We start from the raw sequence: 20,351 nt of genomic DNA on the forward strand, positions 1-20,351 counted from the left end.
CTTTCCCTCCCAAAGCCTTCCCTTGGCAGCCTTGGGCAGGGGATTCTTCCTCCCTCCCTCCTCCTTCCCACAGACCTGCTCGAAACCACTCCATGGGCACTTGCCATTCTCTGTGTCTGTCCTCAAGTGCATTGCCAACCTGGGTCAGTTCTGGCCCTGTCCTGAGCTCCCAGGAGCTCACAGGCTGAGATGGCAATGCTCAGCCAAACCAGGGCCCTGCCCCTGCCAGCAGCACCCCCACAAGCAGCAGCAGCAGCAGCAGCAGCAGCAGCAGCAGAAGCAGCAGCAGCAGCAGCTGCAGTCTCCTCTCAGCTGTTGGTGCCCCTGCACTGCAGCCCCTCCCGCTGGCACCAACGTTCCCTCGTGGCCTTGGAGACAGTCCTGAATCCATCCATGGGGTCACAGAGCCATGGAATCCCAGAGTTCCAGGTTCCTGTAATCCTAGAGTCATTGAATCCTGAGAACCACACTCAGAGGAGGAGGAGGAGGAGGAGGAGCAGCAGGAGGAAGAGAAGGAGGAGGAGGAGGACGAGGAGGAGGATGAGGAGGACGAGGAGGACGAGGAGGAGGAGGAGGACGAGGAGGAGGAGGACGAGGACGAGGACGAGGAGCAGGAGAACAAAGAGGAGGAGGAGGACTGGGAGGAGGACGAGGAAGAGGAGGGGGAGGAGGACGAGGACGAGGAGGACGAGGAGGAGGAGGAGGATGAGGAGGAGGAGGATGATGAGGAGGATGAGGATGAGGAGGAGGAGGACGAGGAGGAGAACGAGGACGAGGAGGACGAGGATAAAGAGGAGGAGGACGAGGAGGAGGAAAAGGAGGACGAGGACGAGGAGGAGGAGGACGAGGAGGAGGAGGAGGAGGAGGAGGAGGAGGAGGAGGAGGACATGGACGAGGAGGAGGAGGACGAGGAGGAGGAGAAGGATGAGGATGAGGAGCAGGAGGAGGAGGACAAAGAGGAGGAGGAGGACGAGGAGGAGGAGGACGAGGAGGAGGACGAGGAGGTGGAGGACGAGGAGGAGGAGGACGAGGAGGAGGAAAAGGAGGACGAGGACAAGGAGGAGGATAAGGAGGAGGAGGACGAGGAGGAGGAGGATGAGGAGGAGAAGGAGGACGAAGACGAGGAGGAGGAGGACAAGGAGGATGAGGAGGAGGAGGAGGAGGACGAGGACGAGGATGAGGATGAGGAGCAGGAGGAGGAGGAGGATGAGGAGGAGGAGGACAAAGAGGAGGAGGATGACGAGGAGGAGGAGGATGAGGAGCAGGACGACGAGGAGGAGGAAGTGGAGGAGGAGGAGGAGGACGAAGACGAAGAGGAGGAGGACGATGAGGTGGAGGACGAGGACGAGGAGGAGGAGGACAAGGAGGAGGAGGACGAGGAGGAGGAGGACGAGGAGGAGGAGGACAAAGAGGAGGAGGAGGACGAGGATGAGGCGGAGGAGGACGAAGACGAAGAGGAGGAGGACGATGAGGTGGAGGACGAGGACGAGGAGGAGGAGGACAAGGAGGAGGAGGACGAGGAGGAGGAGGACGAGGAGGAGGAGGACAAAGAGGAGGAGGAGGACGAGGATGAGGTGGAGGAGGACGAGGAGGAGGAGGAGGAGGACGAGGAGGAGGAAAATGAGGACGAGGACGAGGAGGAGGATGAAGAGGAGGACGACGAGGAGGAGGAGACTGAAGAGGAGGAGGAGGAGGACGAGAAGGACGAGGAAGAGGACGAGGAGGAGGAGGAGGAGGACGAGGATGAGGAGGAGGAGGACGAGTAGGAGGAGGACGAGGAGGAGGATGAGGACGAGGATGAGGAGGAGGACGAGGAGGAGGAGGACGAGGACGAGGAGGAGGACGAGGATGAGGACGAGGAGCAGGAGGAGGAGGACGAGGGGGAGGAGGATGAGGAGGAGGAGGACGAGGATGAGGAGGAGGAGGACGCGGAGGAGGAGGAGGAGGAGGAGGAGGAGGAGGAGGACAAAGAGGAGGAGGAGGACGAGGAGGAGGAGGACGAGGATGAGGAGGAGGAGGACGCGGAGGAGGAGGAGGAGGAGGAGGAGGAGGACAAAGAGGAGGAGGAGGACGAGGAGGAGGAGGACGAGGAGGAGGAGGACGAGGAGGACGAGGAGGACGAGGATGAGGAGGAGGAGGACGAGGAGGAGGAGGACGAGGAGGAGGAGGACGTGGACGAGGAGGACGAGGAGGAGGATGAGGAAGACGAGGAGGAAGAGGAGGACGAGGAGGAGGAGGACGAGGATGACGAGGAAGAGGACGAGGAGGAGGAGGACGAGGAGGAGGAGGAGGATGAGGAGTAGGAGGAGGAGGACGAGGACGTGGATGAAGTTGACTAGGAGGAGGAGGAGGAAGAGGAGGAGGAAGAGGAGGGGGTGGAGGAGGAGGAGGAGGAGGATGAGGACGAGGATGAGGAGGAGAAGGACGAGGAGGAGGAGGAGGAGGAGGAGGACGAGGAGGAGTACGAGGACGAGAAGGAGGAGGACGAGGATGAGGACGAGAAATAGGATGAGGAGGAGGACGAGGAGAAGGTCAAGGAGGATGAGTAGGACTACGAGGACGACGTGGAGGACGAGGAGGACGAGGAGGAGGGCCAGGAGGAGGACGAGAATGAGGAGGACGAGGAGGAAGACAAGGAGGAGGAAAAGGTGGACGAGGACGAGGAGGAGGAGGATGAGGAGGAGGAGGACGAGGAGGAGGAGGACGAGGAGGAGGACGAGGAGGAGGAGGATGAGGAGAAGGAGGACGAGGAGGAGGAGGATGAGGAGTAGGAGGAGGAAGAGGACGAGGAGGAGGAGGACGAGGAGGAGGAGGAGGATGAAGAGGAGGAGGAGGAGGACGACGAGGACGAGGAGGAGGAGGACGAGGAGGAGGTGGACGAGGAGGAGGAGGAGGACGAGGATGAGGAGGAGGAGGAGGGGGATGAGGAAGAGTGGGAGGCGGACGAGTAAGAGGAGGAGGAGGAGAAAGGAGATGAACAGGAGGAGGTGGAGGACAAGGAGGAGAATAAAGAGGAGGAGGACAAGGATGAGGAGGACCAGGAGGAGAAGGACGAGGAGGATGAGGATGAGCAGGATGGGGAGGACGAGGAGGAGGAATAGGAGGAAGATGAGGAGGAGGAGAAGGAGGAGAATGAGGATGAGGAGGACAATGAGGAGGATGAGGAGGATAAGGATGCGGAGGATAAGGAGGAGGAGGATGAGGAGGAGGACAAGGATGAGGAAAAGGACAAGGATGAGGAGGAGAAGGAGGACGAGGAGGACAAGGAGGACAAGGAGGAGGAGGACGAGGAAGACGAGGAGGAGGAGGAGGAATAGGAGGGTAAAGAGGATGAGAATGAGGATGTGTAGGGGGAAATTGAGGAGGAGGAGGATAAGGATGAGCAGGACAAGGAGGTGGAGGAGGAGGGGGAGGACTAGGATGACAAGGAGGACAAGGAGGACGAGGATGAGGAGGAGGAGGAGGAGGAGGAGGAGGAGGACGACGAGTAAATGGAGGATGAGGACGAGGAGGAGTTTGGGGGTTTGTAATTTTCCCTTCTTCCCCCCATTCACCCTGCCTCTTTCTTATGCGTTCCCTGTGTAAATAATGACGTGAGACTAGTCCATTCTATAATGTCAACAAGTCTCAGTTTATTCCAAGCACACATGTACACTTATACCCGTTATAATGAAGCTCATGCATATTGCAAAACTTAGGCTCATCATTGGTGTATTAAAAACAGGTCAACCCCGCCTTTGGAGCTTTCTGAGCTTGCTTTGTTTTCCCTTACATTTATCTTTTTGCTGACTATTCTACTGTTGGGAACCAGCTTACCCAAGGACATAAGATATTATTGCTACATCTGCTATTGCTGCACTATGCAATTTTCAGCTACTGCTTCACTAACTGCACGTAGTCATGTCCTTTCTCACGAAGCCATTCATACACAAAACTCTCCACATTTCTTATCATTCATGCTGTGACATTCAATAGCCCATTATCAGCAAGTGTCTGTCCTGAGGGAGGATTGATTGTGGAAGAGATAAGGAAAAACTGCCCACTTAACACAGGACAACTGCCATACAGATGGCAAATAGAACACATCTTGCTTTTCAGTCTGGGACAGGAGGACACAAACAAAATCAGCTGAGAAGGCGGCACTCTGAAAATCAAATCAGAACTGACAGAAAATGAATGGGACAGAAATCAATAATTCTGATAGTTTTACTTATTATCAAAATAAATCACACCCACCCAGCCCCACACAATCCTGACCCCACACACTCAAATTTGGATCTCGCTTCTCCCGATCACCTTCCAACCCCATCTCATCCTGGAGGCTGAAGAATTGAGCAATTTTGGCATGGGACTGAGGTGGGAACCAGCCATTTTGAGGTGTGATTGAGTCACTGTGAGGTGACAGACAAATCCACATTGGGTTTTGGAGTGCAAAGATATGGAGAATACTACCAGATATCCCCCAAGAACCCACAAATCCTCCAGAATATGTTCCCAAACAGTAAAGTCCACCTCAAATACCTCTTAAATGGTGGAACTTCTGACATCTCCGGTCAATACTCTTTTTAGTCATTTTTCAGGTGTTTTTAAGTGATAAAGACAAATCAGAAGTAAATTAGGGCCAAACCAAAACCAGAGACCCCTTGAGCATCTCCTGGACACTGGACAAAACAAACTCAGCAGAAATCAAAGTTAACCCTACATAAAATGCCTTGAGGAAGATTTGCTCTTCCCACAAGTCATTTCTGATGGAAACACAAATAAATCCCAAACATGAATAGACAAACAACAGAAGCAATTCTCTGGCAATTCCAAATTTCATCAGTTCCAGTACAGCTCCAGCTCAGATGCTGGCAGGTTCCAAAAAAAAATAAAAAAAAAACAAACAAACAAAAAAACCCCCATGGAAATTTGGCCCAATACAGATTATTAAAAGGAAGGGAAAGGTCTGTGTAGCTATCACAAAGGTGACAGGGACCAAGAAAATAATGCTTCTCCCCCCAAAGCCCGTGAATTCAGGAGTTATTTGGGAATTTACCTACTTGAGCTGGGCTTCTTGTAGGATTTAAGTAGCCTTGTGTTCCTCACTTTGAGGTGAATGATCCTTGTCAGTCTTGCTGGTATCATTTGGTCCCTTTCCTCCAGTGATTTTAACAGAATTTTCAAAGAAGGAAAACAAAATATTTTCTTTACACTGGCCACCCACAAGAGCCATTTTCCTTGTAAGTTCTCCCAAAAGTCACTCAGAGGAAGCTGCATCCAAGTTTCCAAAAGTTCCTCCAGAAAGAGCCACAAACTCCTCAGAGGAGAGAAACATGCTGTTGTCAAAGGCACTTGGGGTCAGACAACAGAGCCCTGAACTCACTGTGTAAAATAATGTTGCAATCTGGATAATAAAATTGTTAGAGAGATGCCTCTGCCCCAATTAAGGTGCTCACAAGACCAAATCCAAAGTGGATTTTATTGACCAGTAAATGTGAGGTAGAGAGAGAGATGGAAAGAAAGAGAAAAAGGTAGGAGAACAAGGGAGTAACAGGGACAGGGATTTCCCCTGGGGCAGGACAAGTGTGACATTGTCCACTGTGTGTGTGGCCTTCCCAGGGTGGGGGTTTTACACCTGAGCCAGTTTGGGTAAGGGGGGTGGTGTTCACCCCCCACCCCGAGCAGGGATTGCCTCACTGTTTCAGGTTTCAGTGTCAGATGTAACCAAAAGTGTTTTCAGTCCCCATCTCCAAAAACTGTTATCAACAGGTGGGGCAGTGTTCTTTATCTCTTCCATGGCTCAGCCCTGATAACGCCCTCCAGGGGCCATCTTCTGTTAATGGGCCATTGAGTGTCACTGCAGGACTGATAAAATTACATCATCCCATTGTGGGATGCTCTGCCCAGGGGGAGGAACCAAGCATTCCTGCCTGGATATAATCTCACCATTTGCAACACCACAACCACCTTGCCTACTACATTCCCAGAGGAGAAGAGCTCCATAACCACCACTGGACCTTCAGAGGAAGACCAGACCCTTCTAGAGGATCACTGCTTTGACAGAATCACATTCATCACTCCAGCTGGACTGCAGCCACCATTTCATCAGCCTGCTACCACCACCCTGACCAACAGGGTGTCAGGTTATATCCTGACTCTGTCAGATTAAGACAGTGTTCCTGCATCATTGCCTTGATCTTAATTTTCTTATTCAATTGTCATTCTGGCTTAGACTCTCCCCCTGGTTTGCCTTCCAACCAGTAACAAACTCACTGTGCTCATAACTTTTTTCCTCCCAAAACAGGATTTCCCATCCCCAAAAATTCGCCAGATGGAGGAGGAGGCTGCAGGGAAGAGGAAGATGCCCTGGGACACCGAGGCAGGTGAGGAGGAAGTCAGTGCCCCTTTCCCCCTCTCTCCTGCTCCATCTCCCAGCCCAGCACAGCCCCCGCCTGCAGGACAGCCCCGCTGCCAGTGCCCTCCTGCCGGGGACGCACTGGGGGGATCTCCTTGCCCTTCCCTGCGGCACGGAGGCAAATCCCATCCTCTCCCTGTTCTTCCTCCCCCAGACAAGGAGAAGAAGATAAAGACCAGGAAGGATAAATCCCCGCAGCAGAACCTCATGGAAGAGGCCATTTTGAGCAGCTCCATGGTGCAGGAATACAACAGTGAGGAAAAGCCCCAGAGATCCCACAGGAGGAGGGGCTGCAAACCCAGCCCAGGATGCTCTGAGGAGGAAAGACCCACTCTGGGCCAGGAAGGTGGGCAGAGCTTCAGCCAGAGCTCGGAGCTGGTGGTGCCTGAGAAGCTTCCTGATGGGGAGAAGCCCTACAGGTGCTTGGAGTGTGGGAAGAGCTTCAGGAAGAGCAACAGCCTGATCTGCCACCAGATGATCCACACTGGGGAATGGGCCTACGAGTGTGGGGACTGTGGGAAGGGCTTCAGCTGCAGCTCTGCCCTTGTCACCCACCAACGCATCCACACTGGGGAGAGGCCCTATGAGTGTCCTGAGTGTCAGAAGAGGTTTCACACCAGCTCCACTCTCCTCCTGCACCAGCGGATTCACACGGATGAGAGGCCCTTCCACTGCCCGGACTGTGGGAAGGGATTCAAGCGCAACTCCACCCTCGTCACCCACCGGCACATCCACACCAGGGAGAAGCCCTATGAGTGTAAGGAATGTGGGATGAGCTGCAGCACAAGATCCAACTTGATCCGCCACCAGAGGATCCACACTGGGGAAAGGCCATACAAGTGTGAGCAATGTGAGAAGGGCTTCAGCCAGAGGTCCAACCTGATCATCCACCAAATGATCCACACTGACAAGAGGCCCTATGAGTGTCCTGAGTGTCAGAAGAAGTTTAAGACCAGATCTAATCTCCTCTGCCATCAGCGGATTCACATGGATGAGAGGCCCTTCCGCTGCCCCGACTGTGGGAAGGGCTTCAAGTACAACTCCTCCCTTGTCAAGCACCGGCGCATCCACACTGGGGAGAGGCCCTACGAGTGTCCCCAGTGTGGGAAGAGCTTCACCCAGAGCTCTCACTTGACCAAACACCAACGGAGGCACTAGTAAAGGAAGCCCTGAGAGTCCCCAAACTGCATGAAGATCTTTGTGCCCTGCTCCAGCCTTATCCCCCATGGGAAGACCCATGCTGTGCAAAGGCCTGGTGACCCACATTCCCTGTGATCCATGTTGGGAAGACACCTGACTGGTCATCTTTTTGGTTTGGCCTTAACATTCTTCAGATATGTCTTTATCAATTAAAACACCTGAAATAGGACTGAAAAGAAAGTAATTATTCAGAGATTCAAAGTCCAACCCTTTAACAGGTATTTGAGATGAAATTTATAGTCTGGGGACATATTCTGAAGGATTTGTGGGTTCTTGGGGGATTTCAGGCTGTGTTCTCCACATCTTTGCCCTCCCAAAGTCAAGATGGATTGATCTGTCACCTCAAAATGACTCAGTCTCACTGAAAACACCCAAATCTTACCCCACCTCAAAATGGCTTATTTCCACCTCAAAAAACTCTAACCCATGACAAAAGAACCAATTCCACAGCCTCCAGTGTGAGATGGGGTAGGAGGGAAATTGGGAGAAGTGGGATACAAATTTAAAGGGTGTGGGATCACGATTGTGTGCAGCTGGGTGTATGGGATATATTTTGAAAGTAAATAAAACATTCAGAATTATTGCTTCCTGTCCCATTAATTTTCAGTCAGTTCTGTTTTGCTTTTCAGAGTGCCACCTTCTCAGTTGATTGTGTTTGTGTCCTCCTTTCTCTCCTGCCTTCCTTTGCCTGCTCTGTTTATCTCTCAGTGTCTCCCTTGACCCAGGGAAGCTCCCACCAAAGGCCCTGCCCTGATTTCATTCCCAATCCATGAACTACAACCACCATGGGTGAAGCTATGAAGGCTGGCAGTGAAATGTCACTCTAAGATCTTGCTCCACTTGGCTTTTGACTCTTCCACAAGAGCTTTGCCTTCAAGGGCAGGATCATCTTTTCCTGGCTGGGAACTGGAATTCCATCCCCAAGGAGTGTGTGCCATGGATCCCAGAGGGGCATTCCCGAGGCTCCCAGGGTGCTGCTCCTGCCGTGCCTCCCAAGGAGCTGTGCAGGGCAGGGGACAAGGTGCAGCAGCTGTGTTGGTGCTGCAGTGCCACCACGGCCTCTGGTTCCATGAGTTTCTGCACTGCCAACAACGGTTCCTGGGTTCCATGATGCCCTGCTGTGTCCCCATGGATATTTGGTGTCATGAAGTTCTTTAGTGTCACAATGGCCACCTCACTCCATGAGCTTCTGCAGTATCCAAATGGCCTCCTTGGATGGGCAGTGTCATCATGGACCATTGGCTCCATGCAGCCCTGCTGGGTCACCATGGACTCCTTGGTTCCATGAGGTTCTGGGGGTGTCTCCATGGTCTCCTTGGATCCACAGTGTCACAATGGACCACTGGATCCACGTGGCCCTGCTGTGTCACTGTGGCCCCTTGGTTCCATGGGACCCCAGGGTCACAATTGACTCCTTGCTTCCACGTCACCCCCTCAGTGCCAAAATGGCCCCTTCATTCCATGAGTGGCACAAAAGATTTATAGAAACATTGAGCAAATCCTGTTTAACGCACCTGGGAACATCTGTTTGCATTCCAAAGAGAGGTAAAAGGTGAGGATGGCACCAGCAGCTTCCATCTGCAACATGGATCTAGGGAAAGGACAGGGACAGAGAATTCAGCTGGGAGACTCAGAGAATTCTGCTTCCAGAGATCATTTCTGGTCACACTGTCCCTTGTAGAAAGGTGACACCATTCCAGGCAGCCTGTACTGAGCAGGTGGTTCCTGAGTGGGGTTTGTTGTTCAGGAAACCTGCTCAGGCTTTTCCATTCTTTCTTTCCCAAGAGGAAAACTTCTCCTGGGCCTGTGTGCAGGCAGAGCCCTGAGGAGAGCAGGTGGGACACGGTGCAATGGGCTGGGACATGGAGCTGCAGAGCCCAGGGACAAGGTTCTTCTGCAGGGCACAGGGATGTCAGTGCCAGGTGGGCGATATCAGACATGGTGAGGCTGGGGGTGAGGAGCAGCTTGTCCAAACAGGGTCAGTCCTCAGGGGGCTCATTCTGGTACATGCCCAGACCTCCTAAGGAGAAATTCAGTGTCAGGATCACCTGGGGAATGCTTCTATCTGCTCTTCTCCAAACTGGGAAATAAAAAACCCCACTCATTTGATTGAAGAATAAAAGGTCATGAGGTGCATGTGGAAATCTTCCTCCTTAACAGAACTCCAGACTGACTCCAGTCAGCTGCACAAGCCCTGGAGGCTTGCAGACAATTGAATAAAGACAAAGCATCCATGAGGGCTTTCTGTATTTTGACGATCCCCACCGTGGTTTTGGGACAGAGTCCAGGACCCTCAGGTACTGAGAGAAGGCTGAAGAAGCTGCTCAAGGAGTCAGGAGCAAAACTCAAAGTGCCTTGGAGCATCACTGGGCCCCACTGAGGGCAGGGACTGCCAAAGGCTCCCAGGTTGTGGGAACTCAAAATGTCCCTCAGATATTTTTAGAGGTTCCAGGCCTTGGTCAGAAGCATTTTTGACCCTGGCAGACAGCTGGAAACAGCTGTGATTTTGTGTTTGAACCATGGAATGAATTACCAAATTTGAAGGTGGAACAAGCAGTCACAAAGGGTTAGATAGAATAGTAAAAGTAGTTACGAAGTAGAGGGGAATTTTTTTTAGTATTGTACAGGGGGGTTTTAGCACATGTACGGGGGGGGGGTTTCTATTGTACATGGGGGTCAGAAGTTCTAAGATGGAGGAAAGTGGGATGATCCTGTTCTTCCTCCTTCTTCTTCCTTGCCTCCATGTTCTTGGTGATGTTGGCACTCACAGGTTGGTTTAGAGTAGAAAAGCACTTGGTAATATATGTAGTAGGTATCGGGGAATAACTGTAAACATGTAATACATAATATATCTCATAAAAGATAGCAGCAGCCCTGGGCTGGTAGAGAGAAGAAGACACCAGACAGTCAGGGTGTCAGGAGTGTGTGCGTCTCTACCCAGGCCGCTGATCAAAGGGCCGCAGCCCAAGAACATAATCTGTTAGATAACTAGCAATAAATCCTCTTGAGACCAAATAACAAGAGGCTGCGGAGTTTTTCTTTGGACGCACGGGTTGGAGGAGAAGCTTTACCACCACACGAGACCCCAAACCAAACCTGGGGTTCTCACATCTGGCGTCCCTTTGCGGGCATCAGCAAGAAGACTGAAAAGAAACATCAAACAACCTCCAACCTGCATCAGCGGAGAAGAAAAAAAAGAGAAGAGCAGAGCACACACACTCGCAGCAAATTCCAAGAAGAGAGGGAGCAGACAGCTCGAGATTAGAACCTGACCTTCACTGAAACAACTCGTCTCGGGGACTTTCAGGGAGGAGACGACACAGAAGCGCGCCTGGCATCTCTCACCTGTGAACTGCTGGACGGTGATCAATGCCATCTCCGGACTGACCTCGGGCCGACTCAGCTTTTGGTGAGAACGGTCAAAATTAAGAACATGGGAAGGGAATTCTCCCAAGAGGAAAAAGAAATAGTATCTGCCTTCCAGGGCATCATCTCTGCCCATCCGGTGGAGATTGTACAAAAAGAGGTGAAAGATTTATTATTGTGGGTGAGGTGTAACTTCCCACACTCAGATCCAGATTTATCGTTTGAGCCAAATTTTTGGCAGGAAATTAATAAGCAATTATATTATCAGGCTATAAGAAATAATAAGCTTGCCGCAAAACTTTTATCTTCAGCAAGAACAGTTTTAGAGTCACTCTCACAACGTGGCAGCTCAAGCCAGGCAGCTACGGCTCCTGGTGACAAACAGAACGGGGGACAGTCCGGCCAGCAGCTTGGGACAGCCCCTCTCAACACAGGCACAGGACAGGCAGGATTGCTTCCTGTGGAAAATCAGGGAGATGATACCCCATCGCGTCCCGTGTCCCCGGGCTCTCACTGTTCCTCAGTTTCCCAAGAGTCCCTAAGCTCCTCCGACGCAGAAATTCCCCAGACGGAGGCGGGCGAGCCAGGCACAGCCGCGACCCTCTGTGGGAGGAAGGCATTGCCTGAGTCCAAACCCACGGAGGGGCGGCAGCAGCCGCAGCCCCAGTGGGAGAGGATGCGAACGTGAGTGCAGAGCAGGGGGAGGAGGGAGAGGAAAGCGCCTCCACATCTGCGCAGGCTGGGAGTTCAAAACAGCCCTCACAGAAAGCGAGGCCGGGGAGAGCAGCGGGGGCGGGACGGATCGGGGCGAAAGCGGGGAGTGTGAGTGCGGCGGTGGTACACTCGGAGCGCCCGGGGACACGTTCAATGTCGAGAATCCGTGAGGCCGCAGAAGTGGCCGCCCAAAGGGTGCGGGAACTTGGCTCCCTGACCGCGGCAGCCAGGGCTGCTGAGGAAGCGGCAGAGGGACAGCGGGAGGCGTTCCTCGCTGCAGCTCAGGCGGCGGGCACGTGTGTGAAGGTCGAGCAAAACCCGACAGCCACGGGTGGAGGGGATTTCTCACATTTCGAATGCACGGGACGGGCACAGACGGGACGGAGCCGGCGTGCGCGGGCTGTGGGTGCTGGCATGGAGCCAGGAGACGGGCAAAGTGAGACGGAGACATCGAGGCTGGAATGGGAACAGGAGGGTGGATACGTCAGCCTTGGGGGGGATGGCAGTGGCTCTGATTCAGAGGCGGTGTGGGGCGGAGCGAGGCCAAAGCATAGCCAGGGTCGGAGCAGGGGCATCCACACCCCCATGATGGCGCAGGCAGGGATGGGGCGTGGCCAGAATGTAAGCATTCCTCAGGGCGCGGTTCCATCAGAGTTCCCATGGCAACAGACAGCCCAAGCCCACAGTCAAACCCTGTCTGCTTCTGACATGGCCAAGTTAGAACAGTTATTGCAACGAGAGTCAGTTTCACCGACTACAGGGATCGCAAACGTGAATCAGTTATTAGGAGAAATGCTCAAAGGTTTATCGGGAATTAGTGCAGGATTTACAAATGTAAATAAATTGTCAGAAGAAATGCTAAAATGTTTATCGAAGTGCAGATTGAAGAGCAGAGTGCGGTTCTGACCTCAGCTGGTCAGGCGGCAGCGCCATCTAGCGGCGGAACCACAACATTGCAACAGGCGGCACAGAACTTGTCCGGTCGAGGCACTGCGCCACCCAGTGGTGAGACTGTGACATTGCAGGACTTTTTTCCAGTTTCTTATAAGAAAAACTCCAGGGTGAAAAAGGTCACATCTGCACGGCAGCAGGAACCTCCACTGACACCAGAACAGTGCGGGACTCAGGACATTTCTGCTGAGGCGCAGCAACGGGAGGAAACGATACGCATCACCGCTTCGGAGGGTGTTCCAGCTTGGACAATTCCAAAATCAAGGTCTGCCAAACTTTCGGGGCAGGGAGAGTCAATTTTAATATCAAAGGGGGTTGTTGAATTTCTTTTACGATATTGAAGCACAGCCTTGGAGTCACAGCCAGAACTGTTGGTTCATCTTCCAAAAATTTTCCAAGTAATGCAGGGCAGTCGTGTATTCTCCTCCACAGCAGATGCTTCACTTTTCTCCAGAGACTTCCAGCCTTCATCTTCGCAGATGCTGCAGACGCCGTTGGTATCGGTGAGTGCTGCTGCACCAGAGCTGCAGCCACAACAGATGACTCCACTCTACAGGCAAGTACCCACTGAATTTACAGCATTGCAGAGCGCAAAAGTGGACTGGCAGGACATTCGAGCAGAGTTGGAGAAAGAGAAAGGTTTATTGCAGGGCTCGGGAAATATAATGATGCCAGTGAACTATGACACTTAGGGCCAAAACCCGAGATGGGAACGTGTGGATCGTGGAGCAATCAAAGATTTATCTAAGGCCATCCAGGACAATGGGTTGTCATCACCATATTTCAAGCAAATGTTTAAAAGTATTTTTGGAATGTATGACTTAACACCGTATGATCTTAAATATCTTGCAACATCAGTTCTTACAGACACCCAAGCTCTCGTGTGGCAGAAGGCGTGGAGGAGATCCCTGGAGGAGCTGAGAGCCAGATACCAGGGCGGGCCGAATGCGAACCTCACCATGGCGCAGCTTGCTGGTGATCCTCCTGAGGACGATCCAACTCAACAGGCGGTGAGGCTCCTGTGTCACGTGCTCAGTGACATCAAAGAGGCAGCACGGAGGGTGATTCTTCAAATTGCTCCAGCGGGGGTCCAGGACACCATCTACACCGAGATCAAACAGGGTCCTGCAGAGCCGTTTTCTTCATTTGTGGATCGTCTTTCTCAGGCGGTGGAGCGGCAGGTGACCGAGGAGGGAGCAAAACCACATCTGACCAAAAGCCTCGTGTTCTCCAATGCCAATCTGGAGTGCAGACGGATCATCAGCATGATGCCTCACCAGGCCACTTGGCAGACATGATCGAGGCGTGCAGCAAGGTGGGGACACCACAACATGTTGCTTCCATCATGGAGGAACACTTGGGGGATCGAATTGAAAAACGTGTTAGGGAAGTTCTTGGAAATTATACAAAGGGCAACCCTAATGCAGAGAGACGGTGCTTTGGGTGTGGGGCACAAGGACATATTAAAAGGAACTGCCCACAACTTTCAAAGCCCAACAAACCACCAGACCTTTGCCCTCGATGCAGGAGAGGGAAACATCTCGCAAGTGAGTGTCACTCACAGACAGATATGGATGGGAAACTTCTTCCTATTCCGGGAAATGGAAAAAAGAGCGCAAATCAACGCCAGCTTGCTCAGACACAAATCCTGGCAGTGACACAGAACCAGCAGGGACAATCCTTGGGGAGCAACAAACAGAACCCCTCAGCAGAGCAATCTCCAAAATCCCCAGCGACCCAGACTTGGTACCACCCGGATTCCAATGCGTCTTGGCAACCTCCAAATTGACGTGTCTTTTGGACAATAGCCATGCAGTGATACCTACAGGTGTCACAGGGACTTCTTGGAAAAGGCAGGATTTTTTAATAATGGCCAGGGACAGGAGCAGTATCCTTGGACTTGTTTATCCATCTTTGATTTCAGCAAACCATAATGAGGAGTTGATGGTCACGGCAAAAGCCTTGCGACCACCTCTGATAATTCCACAAAACACACCAATTGCTCGAGCTATGTCTCTGCCATCTCATCCAGAAAGGCAAGCCATGCCGGTGTTCAACAAACGGGACTCTTTTCCTGGTGATCAAGCAGATGTGCATGCATTTTGGGTGAAACATTTGAGCCGGGATCGGCCCATTGTTACTTGTCAGTTGACTTGTAACGAGAAGACAATTGCTATTACAGGGATGCTTGACACAGGAGCGGATGTTACAGTTATTTCATACATTTTTTGGCCTTGGGAATGGGGCTTGGTTGCACCTTTGGGTTCTCTCACAGGCATAGGGGGGAGTTCCCTGTGCATGCAGAGTGAGAACGCAATTGTTGTCACAGGCCCAGGAAAAAAGACAGCAGTTATCCGTCCTTTCATCGTGCAAAAGCTCATCACAGTATGGGGAAGGGACCTTTTGGCACAATGGGGACTGGAATTAGAATTGGATTTTTAACAGGGGTCACTGTGGCACTCGCCACTCTGAAATTGACATGGAAAACAAATGATCCTGTTTGGGTGGATCAGTGGCCCCTGGAGAGGAAAAAATTGAGTGCATTGAAAAAGTTGGTCCAAGAACAGCTGCAGAAGGGACACATCAAACCAACAGACAGCCCATGGAATTCCCCAGTGTTTGTCATTCGCAAGAAAACTTCAGGGTCTTGGAGACTGCTTCACGATCTCAGGAAAATCAACGAGGTCATCGAGGACATGGGGCCACTGCAGCTTGGGCTTCCATCTCTCTCGATGATCCCGAGGGACTGGTCGCTTGTGATCATTGATCTCAAGGACTGTTTTTTCAGCATTCCACTTCATCCAGATGGTGCTCCACGCTTTGCATTTTCTGTCCCAAGCATCAATAGAAAATAACCTTTGCAGAGATACCACTGGACGGTTCTTCCTCAGGGACAAAAATGGCACAAAGAGCTCTCAATGTGGAAAGGAAAATCCAAAGTACCATACAAAAGTTAAGAATCTTAAAGTATTCATGAGCTCCACTGACTGTCAGTACAAAGTTCCCAAGGGACTTATTAAAGCAGATAAATGGGGCCATGATTGCACAAACCTCTCTCAGAGTCTGTAGCAAAAGGGAAACACCAAGTACCTTCAGATAACTGAAGTACCTTGAAGCATTAATGGGCCCCACTGAGTGTTGTTACTGACAAATCCTCTCCAAGGATTAATTACAGCAAAATATTGGAGGCCAGGATTGCAGAAAACTCTCAGAGACTCCAAGGCAAAAGCAAAAGCCAAAGCACTTTGAAAAAGGACATTGCAGTCCCTGGGAGCATGAAGGAGCCCCCAGGGCCATTCCTGACCAAGGCTCCCCAGGGACTCCTTCCAGCAGATCCTTGAGGCCACTGGGATGTGGGCATGGGGGGGATGCTGAGGGCAGGACCAGGGGGTGACAGTGCCCAGCCTGGCTGGGGCTGTGCCAGGAGGCCCCAGGGCCTCAGGACAAGGTGTCTCCTCACAGCCCTTGGTGGCACAGACCCTGCTGTGCCCCAGGGCACCAAGACTTGGCTTCTCTTTGTCCCCACCTGCCATCAGTGCCTCCAGTTCTCTGCTCTGCCTGGGGCCTGGGGACACTTTCTCAGTCGTGTCCCTCAGTGGGACCCATTAAAAGTCCAAGAAACTTTGGAGCTGGATTGCAACTTGGAGTTCTGGAGAGGTTTCTGCAGCTCCCTCTCAGGGCCTGATGTTCAGGGCTAAGCACAAAGCCCCAGAGGTTCATTAAAGTCCTTGTGCTGTGTCTGTGCTGCTGAGCTGGGCCGGGCTCCTGGCACAGAGGGAGATCCTGGTAATCAAGCAGAGCTTCAAAAGCACATTTCTCTTGCTGAGCAGCTCTTCTCCCAGCCCAGCAGGGCTGGGGCACTGCCTGCAGCCAGCCCGGGCACAGCACAGAGGCACAGAGAGCTTCAATCAGTCAGGGCTGGGAAGGGGCTGAGAAGTGCCTGGGGCAGAATCACTGCCAGCCCTTGGCACAGGAACCTCTGGCTGCAGGACAATGCAGCTGCAGCTCCTGGAGAGATCTCCTAAAGCTGGAACATGCCAATGCCCACAGAGCCTGTGAGTGCATTCTCTGCTCATCTCCTGTGCAGAGCAGCCAGGGGTGCCCAGGGCTGTCCTGCAGAGCAGGGTCCTGCAGCCCAGGGCGCTGTGCTGGGCCAGGGACTCTGCTGCCTGTCAGGGACAGCTCTCAGCCGGCCCTGGAGCTGCTCCCAGCGCTGGGGGACAAGATCTGGGGGGAAGGAGACAGCTGGTAAGTCTTGGAATGTAATCCTTGTGTGGTGAGGATGCTGTATTGTTCAGGACTGTTCCCAGCATGGCATTTAACTCCAGAACTTTTCCAAATGGATTATACAGGGAGCATAGCAAGACAGGAACTGCATAAATGGGAAATTTCTGCTTTCTTATGTACTAATCTTTGTTGCCTGGATGGGGAATTCCCCATAGATATGCATCTCTCAGTTCATATTGAGAAAAAGTTTTTTTTCACATCTGAATAAACCAGGCAGTAACAGAATTCAGCACAGGGCCTCTTAGATGCATCATCCTTGTGCTTTTTCCAGCCTGCTCAGGATTGCTCTGATGTTATCATCAGAGCTTGCAGAGCCAGAGCTGCTCCTGGGCAGTGCCTGAGCTGGGAGGGGTCTGCAGGGCAGAGCTGAGCCCCCAGGGCTGGGCTGGGCTCTGGCAGCTCTGGCAGGGCTCAGCCCTGGGCACAGGGAAGCAGCTGCTGGCAGAGACAGCCCCAGGCAGAAGAGCCCTGGGCAGGCAGTGGGGGGAAGATGCCCATAAGCTGTGCTGGGATATTTAAAGTCCTCTCCACACTCAACTATTCAATAATTCTTTTTCTTACTGATTCCCATGTGCAGCCACAGCAAATGTCCAACAGCAGCTCCATCAGCCACTTCCTCCTGCTGGCACTGGCAGACACGCGGCAGCTGCAGCTCCTGCACTTCTGCCTCTTCCTGGGCATCTCCCTGGCTGCCCTCCTGGGCAACGGCCTCATCATCAGCGCCGTAGCCTGCGGCCACCACCTGCACACGCCCATGTTCTTCTTCCTGCTCAACCTGGCCCTCAGCGACCTGGGCTCCATCTGCACCACTGTCCCCAAAGCCATGCACAATTCCCTCTGGGACATCAGGATCATCTCCTACACAGGATGTGTTGCACAGGTTTTTTTTTTTCTTTTCTGTGCTGCAACAGAGTTCTATGTCCTGACCATCATGTGCTACGACCGCTACGTGTCCATCTGCAAACCCCTGCACTACGGGACCCTCCTGGGCAGCAGAGCTTGTGCCCACATGGCAGCAGCTGCCTGGGCCAGTGGCTTTCTCCATGCTCTGCTGCACACAGCCAATACATTTTCCCTGCCCCTGTGCCATGGCAATGCCCTGGGCCAGTTCTTCTGTGAAATCCCACAGATCCTAAAGCTCTCCTGCTCCAATTCCCACCTCAGGGAACTTGGGCTTCTTGCTGTTACTGCATGTTTGCTCTTCAGATGTTTTGTGTTCATTGTTTTCTCCTATGTGCAGATCTTCAGGGCTGTGCTGAGGATCCCCTGTGAGCAGGGACGGCACAAAGCCTTTTCCACCTGCCTCCCTCACCTGGCCGTGGTCTCTCTGTTCATCAGCACTGGCATACTTGCTCACCTGAAGCCCTCCTCCATCTCCTCCCCATCCCTGGATCTTGCCCTGTCAGTTCTGTACTCAGTGGTGCCTCCAGCCCTGAACACCCTCATCTACAGCCTGAGGAACCAGGAGCTCAAGGCTGCAGTGAGGAGACTGATGACTGGATGCTTTCAAGGACATTAAACTGCCAGCCTAATTTCAGCAAATCACTTTAAATAAACATCATCTTTGATACTTCGTGTTGAATTACATGTGGGGATTTTTTTCCTTTGTTTTACTTTTTTGATACTGTCCACAATAAATTTCATTTTTGTGCCATTTCTGATTTTGTTTCTCTCCACCTTCCCTGTGGCCACAGACTGTGTCAATGAGGGGCTGCGTGCTTGGTGGCTTTCAAGGAACTAAAGGATCTCCCAGCACAGTTTTCTGCAGAGATGCCCTTTTGTTTCCTTCTCTGGAGCTGCAGCAGCAATGTCTGTGTGCAGAGCTGGGGGCAGATCAGTGCTGGCACAGCAGCTCTGCTCCTGCTGGCCACACCATTCTTGAACCAGGCCAGGAGCCATTGGCCTTCTTGGCCACCTGGGCACACTGCTGGCTCATGTCCAGCCTGCTGTCCATCAGTCCCTGCAGGTCCCTTTCTGCCTGGCTGCTGTCCAGCCACTCTGTCCCCAGCCTGTAGCACTGCAGGGGTTGTTGTGGCCAAAGTGCAGGACCCGGCACTTGGACTTGTTAAACCTCACCTTGTTGGATTTGGGCCCTGGATCCAGCCTGGCCAGGGCCCTGTGCAGAGCCCTCCTACCCTCCAGGAGATCAACACTCCCATCCAGCTTGGTGTCATCTGTAAAGATGTCCTTGGTTCCAAGGGGCCCCTCAGCGTCAAAATGTCCCTTTGGTTACACCAGGCCCTGCACTGTCACACTGGTCTCCTTGGTTCCATGGGGCCCCAAAATGTGACAATGGACTCCTTGGTTCCATGGGGTTCACAGTGTCACAATGTTCTCGTTAGTGCCGCAGTTTCACAGTGGTCCCTTGGTTCCATGGGGCCCCATGGTGTCACAAAGGCCCCATGGTCACATGAGGTCCCACACTGTCACAATGCTCTCTGTGCTTCCACAAGTCCCCTCAGTGTCACAATGGACTCCTTGTTTCCACGAGGCCACACAGTGTCACAGCGGCCTTCCAGATTCCCTGAGGCCCCAGAGTGTCACAGTGGCCCCTTGGTTACAAAAGGTCCTGCAGTGTCACAGTGTCCCCTTGGTTCCATGAGGCCCCGCAGTGTCAGAAGGGCCCCTTGGTTCCCCTGGGCCCTGGACTCTCCCAATGCTCTCCTTGGTTTGGCAGTGTCACTGTGGTGAAACCCCTCGGTCACACGAGGCCCCGCAGTGTCACCATGGCCTCTGTGGTTCCACCAGGACCCAGTGTCACGGGGACTCCCTGGTTCCATTTGGCCCCCAAGCACCACAATGGAGCCCTGGTTCTATGGGGCTGCACAGTGTCACCATGGTCCTCTTAGTTCCACGAGGCCCTGCAGTGTCACAATGGCCCCAGAGTGTTCCAATCATCACAGAATGACAGAATCAAACAGGCTGGAAAAGACCTTTGGGATCATCAAGTCCAACCAATGCCCTAATACCACCTTGTCACCCAGACATGCCACTGAGTGCCACTGGAGAGGGACAGTGACTCTGCCACCTCCCCCCTGGCCTGCCCATTCCAATGCCCACTCACCCTTTCTGTGAAGAACTTCTTCCTCTTGTCCAGCCTAAACCTCCCCTGGTGCAGCTGGAGGCTGTGTCTTCTTGTCCTGCCCTCCAGCAGATCCACACTCACACCCAGCTTGGTGTCACCTGCAAATTTGGGGATGGTGGGTTCCATCCCCTCACCCAGATCATCGGTGAAGATGTTAAACAGGACTGGGCCCAACACAGATCCCTGGGGACAGCACCAGGGACTGGACACCAGCTGGGTGCAGCACCATCCCCATCCCTCTCTGGGCCCAGCCTCCAGCCAGCTCTTCCATCTCCCAGCCAGGAGGGAACCTGCCCAAGCCATGGGCTGCAGCTTTTCCAGGGAATGCTGTCAGAGACAGTGTCCAAGGCT

The 20,351-nt window shown here is 52.9% G+C and overlaps 2 protein-coding genes across 2 annotated transcripts in view; both read left to right on the top strand.

Annotated features, from left to right (window-relative positions):
- Positions 1-2,922: 2,922 nt before the first annotated feature.
- Positions 2,923-20,351, top strand: part of LOC144248808 (uncharacterized) — a 249,664-nt gene continuing 232,235 nt past the window's right edge. Inside the window, 3 exon segments of the mRNA XM_077790795.1 lie at positions 2,923-2,947; positions 6,552-6,634; positions 6,920-7,247. Of these exon segments, the coding sequence (XP_077646921.1) occupies positions 2,923-2,947; positions 6,552-6,634; positions 6,920-7,247 (436 nt within the window).
- Positions 14,639-18,434, top strand: LOC144248799 (olfactory receptor 14J1-like). Its single transcript, XM_077790787.1, has 2 exons — positions 14,639-14,664; positions 17,636-18,434. The coding sequence occupies exons 1-2, from the start codon at positions 14,639-14,641 to the stop codon at positions 18,432-18,434; spliced, it is 825 nt and encodes a 274-aa protein (XP_077646913.1).

This window comes from Lonchura striata, unplaced genomic scaffold (assembly GCF_046129695.1).
Source record: "Lonchura striata isolate bLonStr1 unplaced genomic scaffold, bLonStr1.mat Scaffold_91, whole genome shotgun sequence".
NCBI lineage: Eukaryota > Metazoa > Chordata > Aves > Passeriformes > Estrildidae > Lonchura > Lonchura striata.

Excerpts from the sequence above, each read along its gene's own strand:
- LOC144248799 (XM_077790787.1), top strand. The coding sequence starts at position 14,639 with ATGTCTCTGCCATCTCATCCAGAAAG. Across the intron at positions 14,665-17,635 it reads CTGCCATCTCATCCAGAAAG|CGCCGTAGCCTGCGGCCACC; the intron begins GCAAGCCATGCC and ends CCTCATCATCAG.